At 31.6% G+C, this 18,191-nt stretch overlaps 1 protein-coding gene and 1 pseudogene across 1 annotated transcript; both read right to left on the reverse strand.

Moving 5' to 3' along the window:
* Positions 1–18,191, reverse strand: part of LOC112018002 (uncharacterized) — a 32,745-nt pseudogene that overhangs the window by 6,597 nt on the left and 7,957 nt on the right.
* LOC112011699 (cytochrome P450 CYP82J17) lies at positions 4,388–6,711 on the reverse strand. The gene is given in 2 exon segments (XM_065778994.1): positions 4,388–4,906; positions 5,616–6,711. Coding segments are annotated over 2 exon segments (1,593 nt in total). The 5' UTR covers positions 6,690–6,711.

Raw genomic sequence — 18,191 nt, forward strand, 5'->3', positions numbered from 1 at the left:
TACCTCCTCACATAAACATATTTTGACCAAAAAAAAAAATAAAAAAAAAATAAATGGGTTGGACACTTAAATACCAATTTTATTACTGATTAAAAAATAAAAATAAAAAGGTCAAAATGCAAAATTAACCTCTAAGTTTTACTTTTTGTTAATTCAGTTCTTTAAGTTTTGATTTTGTCATTCAATATTTAAATTTCAAGTATAATCAATTTAGTCATCTATTAGCTGCTATTAGTTTTGGATGATTTTTTTTATTATTAAAAAAAGTAACTGAGGGATAAAGAAATCCTATATGGAATTTAAGGAACTGAGGGATAAAGAAAGAGAGGGAAGAGAGACCCTGTAGACCCACAACCGTTCATCCCACAGCCACACAAACACAGCTGACCCATTGTTGTTGGCCTGTCACCGCCTCAATCCGTTACCCATTTCACTCCAAAACCACCGTACAAACACGATCCTCCCCAAATGACATCAAAACACCACAAAGTTTCCGATCGGGTCAATTGATCAAATACACAACACAAAAAAAAAAAAAAAAAAAAAGGCCTTTCTATTTTTTATCTGACGTTGGGGTCCAACCAGGTACCATAACAATCTCTATTGTAAGGCAGGAAATAAGTAGAATTCCTAAGCTTTGAATGACGGTGACCTTATAATACACAAGACCCACATAGTAAATCAAGACGAAAATCCAAAATTCAAAACTTTGCAGGTTGAAAATGCTAGAAATGAATATTCTATTTCATTTATGTATCATAGAAATCAGGATCTAGTACACTTCCAGATCAGTGACAATATCAGAATCGCAAAAATTATTTAAACCATGGTTGACAGGTACAGCATTCCATGGTGCTATGTTGTGTGTGGGTGTACAGGGTCACCATTCTTGAAGCATCTGAAGGTTTTGTTGGTAAGTGATGAGGCTCTAGAGGAAGAGGGACCGCGAGTAGACCCTCGCTCGACGGTGTTGAGCCGCCAAGTAGACCCTAGCCCGATGGAGCGGAGCGGAGCCACCGCGAATCTCTCTTCTCCTCCTCGGTCTCTCTTCCCCCTCTCCCGATCTCTCTTTCTCTCTCGGCTTCTCTCATTTCCCCCCTTTCTTTCTTCCTCAGTTCCTCAAATTTCTCAGGTCAGGGCTGGGGATTTGTTTCGTTTTTCCGGTGGGCTAGGGAATGATGTCGTTACTCGTTACCTTTACTTCTTTATTTTATTTTATTTTAATTAAGAGAAGTTAAAAAAAAAAACATCCAAAACGTAGTTGTTTTGGTTAGTAGAGAGCAGCACTTGACGGAGGATTGAATTAACCATATTTGAAACTTCAAGCATTGAAATGATAAAATTAAAACTAAAAAAATTAAGTGGACAAAATATATAATTTAAAGGATCAGTTTTGCATTTTGATCAAAAAAAGCTATATACTATTAATTACCCATGCACAATACAACCCAATTATTTAAGATAAAACCCAACTTACATTTTTATCTAATCAATTATGTATGTATGACCAAAATTCACAACCATCACAGCAATAGCTGCATAGACTAAAACTTCTAAAATGACAAAAATACTTTAGAAACTTTTAAAATAGCCAAAATACACCTTTAAAAAAAAAATCTACATTGCCTTAAATACATCAAAACCTTCCAATACTCCTAAAACCTCTAAACAACCAAAATACCTCCATAAACATTGACAATAATCAAAATATATCCAGAACTTCCAAAATGACCCAAATATCTATAAAACCTTTAAAATGATCAAAATAATTTTAAAACCTCCAATATGACAAAACATACCTAAAACCTTCTAAATGATCAAAATATCATTAAAACCTTTAAATGACTAAATACTTGCGGAAACATTCATTTATAATGATTGAAATATACCAAAAACCTCCAAAATGACTAAAATATCCATGAAATTTCAAAAAGATGAATGAAATACACTCTAAACCTCCAAAATGACAAAAATATCTTTTAAAAACCTTTAGGATGATTGAAATATGCCCAAATCCACCAAATTGGCCAAAATATCATTGAAACCTCTAAAATTTTCAAAATATTCCAAACTTCTAAAATGGTTGGAATACATCCAAAACCTTTTGAATGGCCAAATTGAGGTCGTAGTTTCAAATTGGCTGGAAATAGTTTCCAATGGAATTTTAATTAAGTTGGAAATAAGAGTAATAAACTTCTCTGTTGAACTAGAGTGCTTGCAAAATTGAAATAGATGGGTAGGGAGACTTGGTGCAAAATTAGAATTCTTGCAAAATTTAATTAGAATAGCACATTTGAAACAAAATAAGAGTACAATTAGAATTTGATTTGAATCCTTTATTGAACTTCTTTGTTTTAATATATTACATATAAGCACATTGTATGACAGTGTTAGAGTGAGAAACATCACAAAGCACACCATACTACCATAGTATGTCTGTTTGATGAATAGATTAAATAACATGATAAATTGTAATTTGGCCCTCAAATATGGGGTCTATTCAATTGTAGTAATAGAATTTTAATTTTTAGAATTTTTGAAACTTTATTAATGCTGTACCACATATGGTAGACTATCTTAAAATTTTAATATGCTTGTAGAGTGAGACACATGATGAAGCACATTGTATGACAATGTTAAGTATGTAAAGTAAAGAACATAATCCTTTCCATTTGAAGTTTTCTCCATTTCATTTATTTTACGATTAAAATTTTATTTTGTAGATATAATATTATATAGACTGTCATGTCATTTTAAATTGTAATGATGTGATACTTTGTACTTTTTTTGATTTGTAAAATTTAATTTGAACAATAAAATGTGAAGGCTCAAATAGTGTAAAATACTATAGCTTATTTAGACACCAAATTTTAAAAATACAGCTTGATTGTTTTTACTTTAACTTATTTAAGTGCGGAACAAGAGTAAATGATATGCAATAACCAAAACTACTCTTTAAGCCATAACTACAAGCAACAACAAAAAATCTAAAGCTTAAAGAGTAAGGGAAGAGAGATACAAATACAAGATTATACTGAACCGTATTATCGAAGAGGAAATCGAAATACTCAATGAAAAACCTTTCCACGGTCCTTCAGGCCGATATTGATCCATTAGTGAATAAAGTTGGAGTACACAAATATCAAAAAGACCCTTCAAGCCTAATGTACTTAATGTACCTAAACCCTCCAAGTTCCAACTACCAACAGGCTTCACGGAGCCATATCTTCACTAGTTATCTGGATCCTGCAATTAGCTCCAAATTGTATCCACTAATTGATGGCTGCTTCCAATACTTCCCATATGCACAAAAACTTCTCTCAACACTTAGATTCGGTGAGGTAAATGTTTGGGCTAATATGGAGATGTAGGAGTAGAGGAAAACTTTAGAGAAATAGTGTAGATGATTGTGGATATACAATTTCTAACTCTCAACTGTGTAGCTAGTGTTTTCTCTCTCAAAAGTTCCTTGGAAAAACTTCTTACAATTTCGTGAGTAATGAAGGCTTATATAAAGTTGATAAAGGTATGAGATAAACACACTTTAAAAAGGGCAGTGAGTTTTGCAAGTTACTCGCGACTTGGCCTAAGTCGCAAAGTGACTCGTGAAATCCAGCTTAGCATGAAATTTTTTAGATTCTAACATGTGCTTTTCACATGGCCTTTCGTGGATTGACACTCGTGAGCCAGTCGCGAGCTACTCGCGAAATCTCCTTCTTCATAGATCTTCACCAAACTTTCACACACAACCCTTACGTTAAATCCCACAAAAAATATAGAGAAATGATTGAACAAAATACAATCAAATTTGACATGGAATTAAAGCCAACATTAAAATATAGTTGTAAATAACAACTTTATAAAATGAATCCATTCCAAATTGAGAGGATCACTTTCAATAAAACTAAAGAGTAAAGAGTTTGTTCACATGATAAAGAGAGTATATCCATTTGGCTCCACACAATTTGTGATATCCAAATTTTATTATATAGTTAGCATATGATATATTATAAACATAGATAGGTCTAAGATTGATTTTTTGCTTTGGCTTGATATTGTGAATGTTTTGAAATTTGAATTGTTTGTCCAGAGCCCATTGATAGTAGAGAAGAAATATAAACTAATGTGTCACCAATTATATTAAAAAAAAAAAAACAAATCAACATTTATTTATTTATTACTATGTTATTAAAAGGAAAGTTTCATCAATCACATCTATTAATTATTATATTAGTTTATGAGTTTTTGTAATAAAATTTATAGCATTTCATGAAGCAAACCCACTTTATTGAAACAAGAAAATAGAAAGATCGATGTAAAGGTAAACTAATTTCAAAATAAGGTGCACACTACAGATACTTTGGGCAAGCATTGTTTGTATATTTGTCTAGATTTGATAGAGTTTAGAGGAAAGGCAAGGAGTGAGGAGAACTTCAAGAGGAGTTGCTCTGGGCAAGTTAATGCTTAGGCCTTCAGTCATGTCCACTGGCATATTCAATGGTGTTTGAAACTCAAATCCCTGAAGCAAGCGAGCTAGAGTCAAGTGTGACACTTGAAAGGCAAATTTTGAACCAGGGCAATATCGTCTCCCAGAACCAAATGGTATGAACTCAAAATGTTGACCTGAAGCATCTACATTTGCATGGCTTGTGAGGAACCTCTCTGGCAAAAACTCTTCAGGGTTCTCCCAAACTCTTGGGTCTCGATGCAACTTCCACACATTTACAAACAAATGAGTACCTTTTGGAATGTAATAGTCACATACATGACAATCTTCCATTGCCTCATGTGGGACAGACAGAGGGACTGGTGGNTTAGAGTTGGGTTTTAAATATTTCTCGAAACCCACCTCAAATTATGCAACAAAGTCGGTGACTAACATTTCCAAATAGAAAGTGACAATGTTCTATTCCCAAAATAGTAAAAATAAAGACAGTCCAAACCATTTAAAAAAAAACACAAAATGAAAGCACATCAAGTTTAATCCAAACCTATTTTAACAACCTCGTATGCTAAAATCATAAATAAATAAGAAAATGGAGCAAAACCCATATCATAACAATACCTTGGCAACTTTGATTTCAACCTCAAGCTCGTGAAAGCGGTTGTTTAATCTTCCAAACCTGTTAATGTTCTGCTGGTCCTCCCAAGTCACCTCTGTCTCAGATCCTCCACCCTTTGTAAATCAACAATTTCAAATCAAATTCAGACCCACAGCACAACACAACAAACACGATAAAATGGATAGAATATATGAAAAAAAAAAATGAGTGAAGAGAGAGTAAACCCAGAAAGCAAATTAAAAAAAAAAAATTTTGAAACTTGAAGGCTTTAGCCACAAAGCCACAAACTTGAAGACTTACACAGAGAACAGAGGCGGAGAGCTGAGGGAGGCGGAGAGAGAACTAGGACAGAGTAGGGCTTTTTTCCAAAAAAAACAATCGGGTTGAAGTAGTGTATTTAAATGACCCAATGCCGACCCGACACCGACCCGAACCTGAAATTAACCCAAAATTTTGACCCGAAACCCGACCCGAATATTCTCAGACTCGCCCAAAACCTATTGGGCTGGGTCGGGTCTTCGGGTGGGCCGGGTCCTTACTCAGTCCTACTACATAGATGTCATATTTTGGTGAAAAAAAACTTTTAAAACATTGGGTGTATGTGGAGTATAGTGTAAAAATATGTGTATCGCTTATAACCGCACAAATTAACAAATTGTGAATAATAAAAGAAAAACATACCGTTGCTGTTGCCTTGATGATGGTTTCACGCGTGTGGCCAAACATAGAGTTATCTTCAATCTTAGATAGCATCACATCAATGAAGTCCAACTTGTCACTTGGCTCATCACCATTGACCCTCCTCGTAGCGTGTTCATCAACCCAACTTCCTACTAGAGAATCAAATTCCTTTGCAACACGCTTCATGAATTTCACTTGCCCAAACAGATCTATCCATTTTAGAAATGGAATTAAATCCGAAATTACTGGGACCCCAGCTGCATACATAAAATCTTTAATAATTTTCCCTATATGTTGTGCCTCTTCATCATTTCCATCATTACCAAAATATCTCTTCCCTGCAATCACTTTGGTGATTATATTCAAGCTTAGGCGTCCAATCCAGTCACTAATAACCACCTTAGCTTGGTTGTTGTGCTCGTTGCTTTTGCAAAGAGAGTACAAATCTTTAACCAAAGTGTCAACCTCAGAGACTCTCATGCTTTTAAGAGTCTCTAGGTGGCGACTAGAGAGGAGTTCAATCATGACTAGCTTTCGCATCTCTCGCCAATATGTTCCATATGGTGCAAACCCAAATGCTGCATAGTTGTAAACAAGGTACTTTCCATGGCTGGACATTGGACGAGATGCGAAAGCCTTGTCGTTTGTAGTGAAACACTCCTTGACTGCCTCGTGATTGCTAATCACAAGTGCACGTTTCATGCCGAATCGGAACATGAAGGTTGGACCATGTTTGTCAGCCATGGCTGCCATGGTTCGGAACATTGGGATTTTGCCAAGAAATTTATGAATGTGACCTATGATTGGTAAGGCACCTGATGGTTCTGGGGGTAAGATACCATTATTTTTGTTACTAACAATTCTAACCCTCCAAAGGTTGTATAAAAGTGACACCAATACTAAGACTCCCGAAATTGCAAGTAGATGAGAAATAATTTCCATCATCTCCCTCAGTCTTAGGAGCTTTTTACTTCAAACTTTGTAACTATTTATAGATGGTTTATTATGGTGACCAATGAGTGTTGGCAAGTAAAAAACAAAACTAGTACTCATGCAAGGAATTGGTCAAAATGGAAATCCTCGGACAATTGAAAAGTCTTTGCATGAAACAATACGGCTTGTTTTTTTTTAATGTAGAAATGCTTTCACAATTCGGCATATGCATGCAAATGTTAAATTAAGTTTATCATGAACATGATATCAACATTAAAATATATTATTTATAAAAAAAACCTTAAATACATTTTTTTTAATACCGACTATGCCTTTGTTCTTAAGGAAAGAGGATTTAGATTCGTGGATGATTGTATTGACCATCAACTCCAAAGTCAATGATGACTTTTCTTGGGTTCGCATGATCCATCAATCAGATTCTGTCAATCTGATTGGAAGCTTACTAGAGTTTGTTGTACAAAAAGGTTAGTGATATAAGTTTTTCAATTAAAAATGTCTAGAAGGATTTTTTTTTTTTCTTACAAAAAAAAAAAAATCTCAGATTAAGCGTGGAAATACAAAACAAATGCACTGGAAGAAAATGAAATTCCTAATCAAATGCAATTACATATTCAAAAAAAAAAAAAAGTGTAATTACACATACACAATAATTATTTTTGGTAGAAGTTTTAAATAATGGAAAATATAAGTTTTCAAAATACATGCATTCCGTCACTTGAATATTAGAATTTCAAATAAAAATATTTAGAATATTTGACTAATATATCGAGACTTCGACTTGACTTGATAATCATGGTGATTATAAATGTGTAAATCAAGAGTGGGTGCAGGGAAAAATCATTCAACTTGATGAAAAGACAAAAATGTTAATAGCAACAATTAAACCTTTAAAAAAAAATGATGAAGCCATAAATGAAAAGTTGATAAGAACGATTAAATTGTTATTTCTATCTTTTTTTTTTTTTTGAAAAATAATTACAACATGTTGCTAACCCGGCCGTTCAAACCCTTTCTCTCCTAGACCCCCAAACACTTTGTGTATGAGGAGGTGTCAATAGTATATTTGGTAATTAAATATGATATTTACTTGAAACAATGTTGCAATCTCCATGAGATAATTAATATAATTTTCAATTGGAGGAGTAGGATCAACCACAACTTCTAAAACCTAACTTTTTATTAATATGGTATTAATAAATTTAAGGTCTTTATTACCATAAATCAAGTTAGGATTTTACGTTAATTGTTGCAAATATGATCTTGCATCATATATGAATGACTTCATTTTGCATAAAATAATAAAATTTTTAGTTGCAATAGTAGGATTATTATATAAAATAATAAGTTTTCTACGTAAGATGATTACGATCTCCAAAAAAAAAAAAAAAAAATGGCGAATTTCACATAAAACATTAGTTTTTCATACATTCAAACATGCCTCGATAATGATTTCACTTGGATTTGGGGCTAGTCATCCATATTCCAGTCTACAAGCAAGGTAACGTGTCCACCCTCCCTTTCACATGAGGCAAACAACAAGTGGACTAAATGATAATGTTAGACAGTGACGATGAAATCAGGGTTTAGCTAGGGGTAACAATTTATAATCAATTTGGACTCTTCAAAGGTCTGCGAGCAACTAGATGGCTATTATTTTTTAAATGCAGAAATGCTTTCTCAATTCCCCATATGCGTGAAAATGTTAAATTAACTTTATATGAACAAGACATCTAGGGGCGGAGCTATAGCCCCCCAACATTTAAAAAAATTATTTTATATTATGTATAATTGTTAAAACTTTAAATATTTAGATACAAAAATTGAAGTTGCCCCCCCCAAATGTTTGAGTTAGTCCGATAATACTCCTAAAAATCAATAGAATTTGTCAATTGGTCTAGTAGTTATAGAGACAATGTAGTTTTTTTTTTTCTCTAATTCATTTTTTGTACATGTTTAATATCAAACTAGACAGCTTTATGTTTAATATCAAACTAGACAGCTTTGTATACTCATTGGAGTTTAAAAGATGATAAGTTCCTCTAAAAAATTATCTTGCGAATATATATATTTGAAAGTTGTTAATTTTATATACAATTTATAAATTATGACCTACTCTAGGTTCAAAATATTAAAGTTTATATTTGTGTATATACGTTTACGCATGTGTAAGATGTTTTATCTTGACTCAAAACTAATATATTAATACCAAAATTCGGCCCCTCCAAACAAAAAATCCTAGCTTCACCCCTGAAGACATCAACCTTTTATACCTCTATTTTATTAGCAACATTGTCTTTGTTCCAAGGCAAGAAGAACTACGAACGGACAAGTGGATATTCTTTAGAATTACTGGTTTAGTAATTAGGTTCATGCATGGATGGTCATATTGGAGACAATGATGACTTTCTTGGCTTGGTTCTCATTTGACACACTAAGTTCATAACACAAATCTTCAATCTCATTTTATACTCTAATTATGGTATGTCATATGACTGATTTTTATTTTTATCAATTTTTAAACTTTGATTTTTTATAAAGAGAATAAACATAAATACATGGTATGTTATAATTGATGTTGGAACATAAATCTTACACGAGAACACATGATATTGATTCCAAATCCACAAGTTGATGGACGAGGCCAGAACTAAGAATTTTTGGTGCTGAGGTGCCAACTCCTAATTTTATAAGTTATATCTTAAAAAATATTTAATAATTATGAATATTATAAAGGATCCTTGTATGTGTAATTCCGCTACTGGGCAAGGCTGTAGACTCCACTCGACTCGAGGTCTCCAAGTCGGTCTATTGCCATGGTGTATAGGCAACGCTACAAAACGCGGCTATAGTTACTTGTGATTTTAGGAGTTATAGCCGTGTCTTAAAAACGCGGTTGTATTTTTTTTTTTTTTTTTTGGGTAGTGAAATGGGTTAGTCACTTCAAATATTAACATGGATCCATTTGATCCACCGGTGGGATGACACAATGGTCACCCTAAATTTGTTTAACCCTGCATGTGTTTCTGTTGTAAATTGAAGTCGATGCATGTGTAAGTGTAACCCAACAAGGAAATGGTACATCGAAAAGATCATAACAATCTGGGCGACAAAGCCATGGATTTCCATAAGTTTAGATTTGATCAAAATGCTTTACAAAGCAAGGCCCGCATTAAGAGTAAGGCATGGATTATGTAAGTAGAAGTAGAAGTCTGTTTTGTCCATACTAGAGTCTAGAGGATATTTTTTATTTTTTATTTTTTCAAACACCTCCAGGATATGGGTTGGCTGCACTAGTATATTTGTAAGGTTGTTGTTTTTCTTGACTTAGTAAGTTATTTTATTTTTTATTTTTATTTTTAAGTAAAGTTTAAGGTGTAAATTAGCTAAAATAAAAGTTCAAGGGTCTTTTGGGTTTTGGCTACTACTCCAAAGTTTAGGAGGTCTTCTGGCATTTTTTCTTGAAATATAGTTTAAACTTTAAACTCCATTTAAGCAAAACGGTCTAAATTTTAATCCTCATCCTGAATGATTTGAAAGTTAAAACAACAATCAAAAGACAAATCAAAATTCTCTAGAATTCCTAGCGTACTCTACAACGTAAAGTTATTTTAATCTTGACCTTTCATTTTGAAATAAGTGGTTCAAATTATACCAAGTCATTAATTCACTAATAAAAATATTAAAATTAAGGTGCCATGTCAGTTATTGGAGAAAAATAGATTGACACATCAGGTCTCAACATATGACTTGTCAAAACTTAACATTTATTTATTTATTTGTTGTTTTAAGAAAATTAGAAATTTTAGAAATCCCAAAATCAGAAACCAATCTCACCGCCACCACATCGATGAAAAATTATTTTAGAAATTAAACGAAAATCCAAGAAACCAAGATCGCAAGGTAAAACACAGCAACAAGAGCCATAGAATGCGATCACATTCTGTTTTTGTTTTTGTGGATTTGGTAACAGTATGAAGCATTGGTTTGGCTGTGCAGAGGTTTAGCTTTTTCGCATCTTTGGATTGTTGGCTCATGACCGTGTGTTACAATAAAATCTCTAAGAAACCATTTATAAGTCCAGTAGGTCCAATTTGATCTTTGATTTTGTGTTTTGATTTTTCTATGATAATTAATTGTTGTGTTAACCCAGATCTAAATCCCATATCACAACCAAAGGAAACAGATGGTCCAACTAGTTTTACTTTCATTTTTGCAAACCCACTCTCACCACCGTCCTTAATCCAAATTAATCTTGAGTAGTTTGAGTTATAGAAAATGAAAAGTGGGTTCCGGTGCAATAGCTCGCAAACCTGTGGGGACCTAAGCACGATGGAGGCCTTAAGAGTATTCCCATAAGATGTGTTATGCCAAATACCATTTTACCACATCAAAACCCACTTTATCAATTTTAATACATCATTTTACAATATGCTATATATCAAATATTTTATTTTAACATTACACTACATTAAAATAATAATTAAAAAAACTCAACTATTGTACCTTAGCACTTTTACAGTACAATTCTACTAGTACAAATTGTTATTTAATTTGAAACTGATCATGCTATAGTACAATTGTTATTTAATAGATAATTAAAAATTGTTATTTAATTATACAACATTGTATAATACAATTCTATCAATATACTGTAGCAAGTTTGCTAAAAATGCTAAAACTTTTAGCATATGAAACACTTCATAAATCTTGTTTTTTGGTGTTTGGTATACCAAATACCAAATATTTGACATTTGGCAAATCTTATGAGAATGCTCTAAACTTTTGAAAATTGCATTCAATGGAGGTCAAGTTCTATGTCATTCTCCCGCTAGGTCCCATGAAAACAAAGGAGAGGAACGAAATTGGGTTTCAAATTTTGGGTAATCTAATTTTCTAAAAATTAAAATAAATTAAAGGGTAAAATATCATTTTTATCCCTACGCTTACACAAAAGTTTGTTTTTGATTCCTAAACTTTGCAAAATGTTCTACTTTCATTCTTCTGTCAATGTCTGTTAATTTAGGTCCTACCTGACTTAGTGGAGTGCTGACGTGGTATTTGATANACTACGTAAAGTTATTTTAATCTTAACCTTTCATTTTGAAATAAGTGGTTCAAATTATACCAAGTCATTAATTCACTAATAAAAATATTAAAATTAAGGTGCCATGTCAGTTATTGGAGAAAAATAGATTGACACATCAGGTCTCAAGTCTCAACATATGACTTGCCAAAACTTAACATTTATTTATTTATTTGTTGTTTTAAGAAAATTAGAAATTTTAGAAATCCCAAAATCAGAAACCAATCTCACCGCCACCACATCGATGAAAAATTATTTTAGAAATTAAACGAAAATCCAAGAAACCAAGATCGCAAGGTAAAACACAGCAACAAGAGCCATTGAATGCGATCACATTCTGTTTTTGTCTTTGTGGATTTGGTAACAGTATGAAGCATTGGTTTGGCTGTGCAGAGGTTTAGCTTTTTCGCATCTTTGGATTGTTGGCTCATGACCGTGTGTTACGATAAAATCTCTTAGAAACCATTTATAAGTCAAGTAGGTCCAATTTGATATTGATTTTGTGTTTTGATTTTTCTATGATAATTAGTTTTTGTGTTAACCCAGATCTAAATCCCATATCACAACCAAAGGAAACAGATGGTCCAACTAGTTTTACCTTCATGTTTGCAAACCCACTCTCACCACCGTCCTTAATCCAAATTAATCTTGAGTAGTTTGAGTTATGGAAAATGAAAAGTGGGTTCCGGTGCAATAGCTCGCAAACCTGTGGGGATCTAAGCACGATGGAGGCCGATAACGGGAGTTTTAAGAGTATTTCCATCAGGTGTGCTATGCCAAATACCATTTTACCACATCAAAACCCACTTTATCAATTTTAATACATCATTTTACAATACGCTATATATCAGATATTCTATTTTAACATTACACTATATTAAAATAATAATTAAAAAAACTCAACTATTGTACCTTAGCACTTTTACAGTACAATTCTACTAGTACAAATTGTTATTTAATTTGAAACTAATCATGCTATAGTACGATTGTTATTTAATAGATAATTAAAAATTGTTATTTAATTATACAACATGCTATAATACAATTCTATCAATATACTGTAGCAAATTTGCTAAAAATGCTAAAACTTTTAGCATATGAAACACTTCATGAATCTTGTTTTTTGGTGTTTGGTATGCCAAATGCCAAATATTTGACATTTGGCACACCTGATGAGAATGCTCTAAACTTTTGAAAATTGCATTCAATGGAGGTCAAGTTCTATGTCATTCTCCTGCTAGGTCCCATGAAAATAGAGGAGAGGAACGAAATTGGGTTTCAAATTTTGGGTATTCTAATTTTCTAAAAATTAAAATAAATTAAAGGGTAAAATATCATTTTTATCCCTACGCTTACACAAAAGTTTGTTTTTGATTGCTAAACTTTGCAAAATGTTCTACTTTCATTCTTCTGTCAATGTCTGTTAATTTAGGTTCTACCCGACTTAGTGGAGTACTGACGTGGTATTTGATATTGACCAAACTAATTGATTTTGATATAACTTTCATAAGAAATATAAAATGTTGAAAAAAAATCATAAAAATATTTTCTAAACTAATACCCTTAGAGCATCGATTAAGTTTTTCCATAAATTAATATATTCTTAAGTTTTGACTTTTTTCGGGACTTTTAATTTACAATTGTAGTCTTGGTTGAAGAAGGTGAAGAATTGCATGGATTTTTTTAAAAGGGTAAAATGTAATTATTATTATTATTATTATTATTATTATTATTATTATTATTATTATTATTATTATTATTATTATTGGGGCATTTGCCATGCAAATCAAAAAATGATGTCGCGGAAGCCTGAAGAGAAGCACACACGATGCTCTCTTGATGAAACAGAAACTAAACTGTTAGTTCCTGGGTAGTAAACCTCGAATCCACGAGGGATTCCTTGAATCCACAAGGTGATAGGTCTGAAATCCACTAGAGAACACAATAGACACACGTCTAAATTTTTATTGATAATAAAACTATGAAAAACGTTTACAGAATTAGGAGCATTTTTAAGGGCTCCGTAAAACTTGACAGACAAGAAAATATAATCTAAAATAACTCCTAATTAATACCTAACTATAACAGGAATCAAATTTGACCTAAAAAGCATTAAATGCACCAAAAAAACAAGGAAATAAATCACCTAAACTTAAAATAACGTTTTTTACATAAAAATACCAAAAATAATAAATTACAATAATTAAATAGTAAATTGTGTCCTACATCAGACCCCTCCACTTGAAACAAACTCGTCCTCGAGTTCATCTTTGAAATCTGAAATCTCCCATGCCAAGAGAACAAATACTATTTTTTTTTTTTTTTTTTGGGTAGTGAAATGGGTTAGTCACTTCAAATATTATCATGGATCCATTTGATCCACCGGTGGGATGACACAATGGTCACCCTAAATTTGCTTAACCCTGCATGTGTTTCTATTGTAAATTGAAGTCGATGCATGTGTAAGTGTAACCCAACAAGGAAATGGTACATCGAAAAGATCATAACAATCTGGGCGACAAAGCCATGGATTTCCATAAGTTTATATTTGATCAAAATGCTTTACAAAGCAAGGCCCGCATTAAGAGTAAGGCATGGATTATGTAAGTAGAAGTAGAAGTCTGTTTTGTCCATACTAGAGTCTAGAGGATATTTTTTATTTTTTATTTTTTCAAACACCTCCAGGATATATGGGTTGGCTGCACTAGTATATTTGTAAGGTTGTTGTTTTTCTTGACGTAGTAATTTATTTTATTTTTTATTTTTTATTTTTAAGTAAAGTTTAAAGTGTAAATTGGCTAAAATAAAAGTTCAGGGGTCTTTTGGGTTTTGGCTACTACTCCAAAGTTTAGGAGGTCTTCTGGCATTTTTTTCCTGAAATATAGTTTAAACTTTAAACACCATTTAAGCAAAACGGTCTAAATTTTAATCTTCATCCTGAACGATTTGAAAGTTAAAACAACAATCAAAAGACAAATCAAAATTCTCTAGAATTCCTAGCGTACTCTACTACGTAAAGTTATTTTAATCTTGACCTTTCATTTTGAAATAAGTGGTTCAAATTATACCAAGTCATTAATTCACTAATAAAAATATTAAAATTAAGGTGCCATGTCAGTTATTGGAGAAAAATAGATTGACACATCAGGTCTCAACATATGACTTGTCAAAAATTAACATTTATTTATTTATTTGTTGTTTTAAGAAAATTAGAAATTTTAGAAATCCCAAAATCAGAAACCAATCTCACCGCCACCACATCGATGAAAAATTATTTTAGAAATTAAACGAAAATCCACGAAACCAAGATCGCAAGGTAAAACACAGCAACAAGAGCCATAGAATGCGATCACATTCTGTTTTTGTTTTTGTGGATTTGGTAACAGTATGAAGCATTGGTTTGGCTGTGCAGAGGTTTAGCTTTTTCGCATCTTTGGATTGTTGGCTCATGACCGTGTGTTACAATAAAATCTCTAAGAAACCATTTATAAGTCAAGTAGGTCCAATTTGATCTTTGATTTTGTGTTTTGATTTTTCTATGATAATTAATTGTTGTGTTAATTAACCCAGATCTAAATCCCATATCACAACCAAAGGAAACAGATGGTCCAACTAGTTTTACCTTCATTTTTGCAAACCCACTCTCACCACCATCCTTAATCCAAATTAATCTTGAGTAGTTTGAGTTATAGAAAATGAAAAGTGGGTTCCGGTACAATAGCTCACAAACCTGTGGGGACCTAAGCACGATGGAGGCCTTAAGAGTATTCCCATAAGATGTGTTATGCCAAATACTATTTTACCACATCAAAACCCACTTTATCAATTTTAATACATTATTTTACAATACGCTATATATCAAATATTTTATTTTAACATTACACTACATTAAAATAATAATTAAAAAAACTCAACTATTGTACCTTAGCACTTTTACAGTACAATTCTACTAGTACAAATTGTTATTTAATTTGAAACTGATCATGCTATAGTACAATTGTTATTTAATAGATAATTAAAAATTGTTATTTAATTATACAACATTCTATAATACAATTCTATCAATATACTGTAGCAAGTTTGCTAAAAATGCTAAAACTTTTAGCATATGAAACACTTCATGAATCTTGTTTTTATCCCTACGCTTACACAAATGTTTGTTTTTGAGTCCTAAACTTTGCAAAATGTTCTACTTTCATTCTTCTGTCAATGTCTGTTAATTTAGGTCCTACCCGACTTAGTGGAATGCTGACGTGGCATTTGATATTGACCAAACTAATTGATTTTGATACAACTTTTATAAGAAATATAAAAAGTTGTAAAAAAATCATAAAAATATTTTCTAAACTAATGCCCTTAGAGCATCGGTTAAGTTTTTCCATAAATTAATATATTCTTAAGTTTTGACTTTTTTTGGGACTTTTAATTTACAATTGTAGTCTTGGTTGAAGAAGGTGAAGAATTGCATGGATTTTTTTTAAAAGGGTAAAATGTAATTATTATTATTATTATTATTATTGGGGCATTTGCCATACAAATCGAAAAACTACAAAATTTTCAATAAAGAAATGGTCATAACCTCCTATAAGGAGAGGGAGAGGGATGACCCCTTCCCCTTAGTAACAAAGTGTCTTTCTTAGTTCTTAACTTATTATTCCTCCCTTTTTCTCAACCACAAAAACAAAAGAAACTTGTTCCTCCTTTTTTTACTCCCTTTTCTATTTTGAAAAAATTACTATTTTAAATTTTATTATTTTGCATACCAATTAAGGAGATTGATCCAATTTGAGTAATTGGGCTGATATGGTTATAAATCCAATGTTTTCTTACCTTGTAAAACCATGAAGCTATATCCTATATAAAAAATCCATATTTCTAACATTTCTTTCTATTATATTTAAATATGGATATTCATTTTTTATTCTTATCTAAAAACTGTAGTTGTATGGATAGAGGAATTATCGTCTATATGTCATGTATTCGATCATGACTTAGAGTTTTAAGGCTATCTTACATTTTCCTCCCAAAAAAAAAAAAAAATATTGTAATTGGAATGTATCGTGCCAAAAGTTCATTTATTTAAAAAAGAGAGTTTTGACCGTCCATTGGTATCATAGTAGACGGAGTTAGGCAATGACCTAAGACCCCAAGAAAAAAAGGGTCCCAAATTTTAATCAATAGAAATATTTCTTTATCTATGAAAATATTAATTAGGCCCCAAATATTAACTAATGAATAAAAGGTATTTTTTTTTTCAAAGAAAAAAAAAATCAATGAATGTGTGACTAAAACTGTTCCTATTCTCTATGAGAGTTCTAGAGTAAACTCGTTAACCTCTCAGACATAGATGCTAAAAAGTAACTCTCTATCTCTCTCAATGAAACAAAACTGAATTCAAGGAGGAAAAAAAAAAAAATCAATCTCAAACCTCATTCTTTTCTATACAAATGGCTAGAAAGTATTTTTATTTTTATTTTTTTTTAACTTTGAACTTCCTAAGTTGCGCTTCAAACTTTCTTCTTCATTGAGTGTTGCATTTAGGCTGAGCTGCCGTTAATTATGCTCCTTAGGTTTCTTCTCTAAAAACTCCGTTTCTTTTTGCGCTTTTACTTTGTACTAGCTTTACTGTAATGTCTTTACATTCTGACATTGGCGTTGATAAATGTCTCATTCTATAATTTTACTAACTTACAAATTTGGGGTGGGGTAGGGACGTCGGTAGGGGTAGCATAGGTTTTAAAAAATAAACCTAAAAAAAAAAAAAAAAATCACAGAACACTACATTATTAGTTTATTTTATTTACATACTTAAATTTTCTCTTTCAATTTCTTTGTTTCTTTACACATATGGAGATATGAAATTCTATATAGTATATAATATCCTAGATGTCAACAAATTAAAAAAAAAAAATATATATATATATATAATTTCATAAAATTTTCAATCATAGTTGTTAGTACTTAGTTGCTTAACTCAATAGATAGTTTCCCTACACTCAAACTTAAAAAAAAAACAAAAAAAACAAAAAAAATACTAGTCTATTATAATCTAATAGATAGAGTTTCTTTTTGTTCTAAATATTTTATTATTAAAAATATCTACAAGAAAATGTACATACATACATATATATATATATATATATATATATATAAAAGGTGGAAAAAAAGTGAGAAGAATAGAAAAATTAATTGAGTATCAAAAAGTGTTTTAGGATGAATCAGTTACTAGTGATAAAAACAATATAACATAAATATAAGTGAAAATCTTGCAAATGAATAAGAAAGTCATCAAAATGATTCACAACACTAGCTGATTGTAAGAGCTTTCCATTCTCCTTCTCCTCTTGATGCTTATTCAACTCTTTGCAGTTGCACTGACTCTTGTAGTGCCATTTCTTGTGACAATAAAA

This window comes from Quercus suber, unplaced genomic scaffold (assembly GCF_002906115.3).
Source record: "Quercus suber isolate HL8 unplaced genomic scaffold, Cork oak 2.0 scaffold_11, whole genome shotgun sequence".
In the NCBI taxonomy this organism is placed as follows: Eukaryota; Viridiplantae; Streptophyta; class Magnoliopsida; order Fagales; family Fagaceae; genus Quercus; species Quercus suber.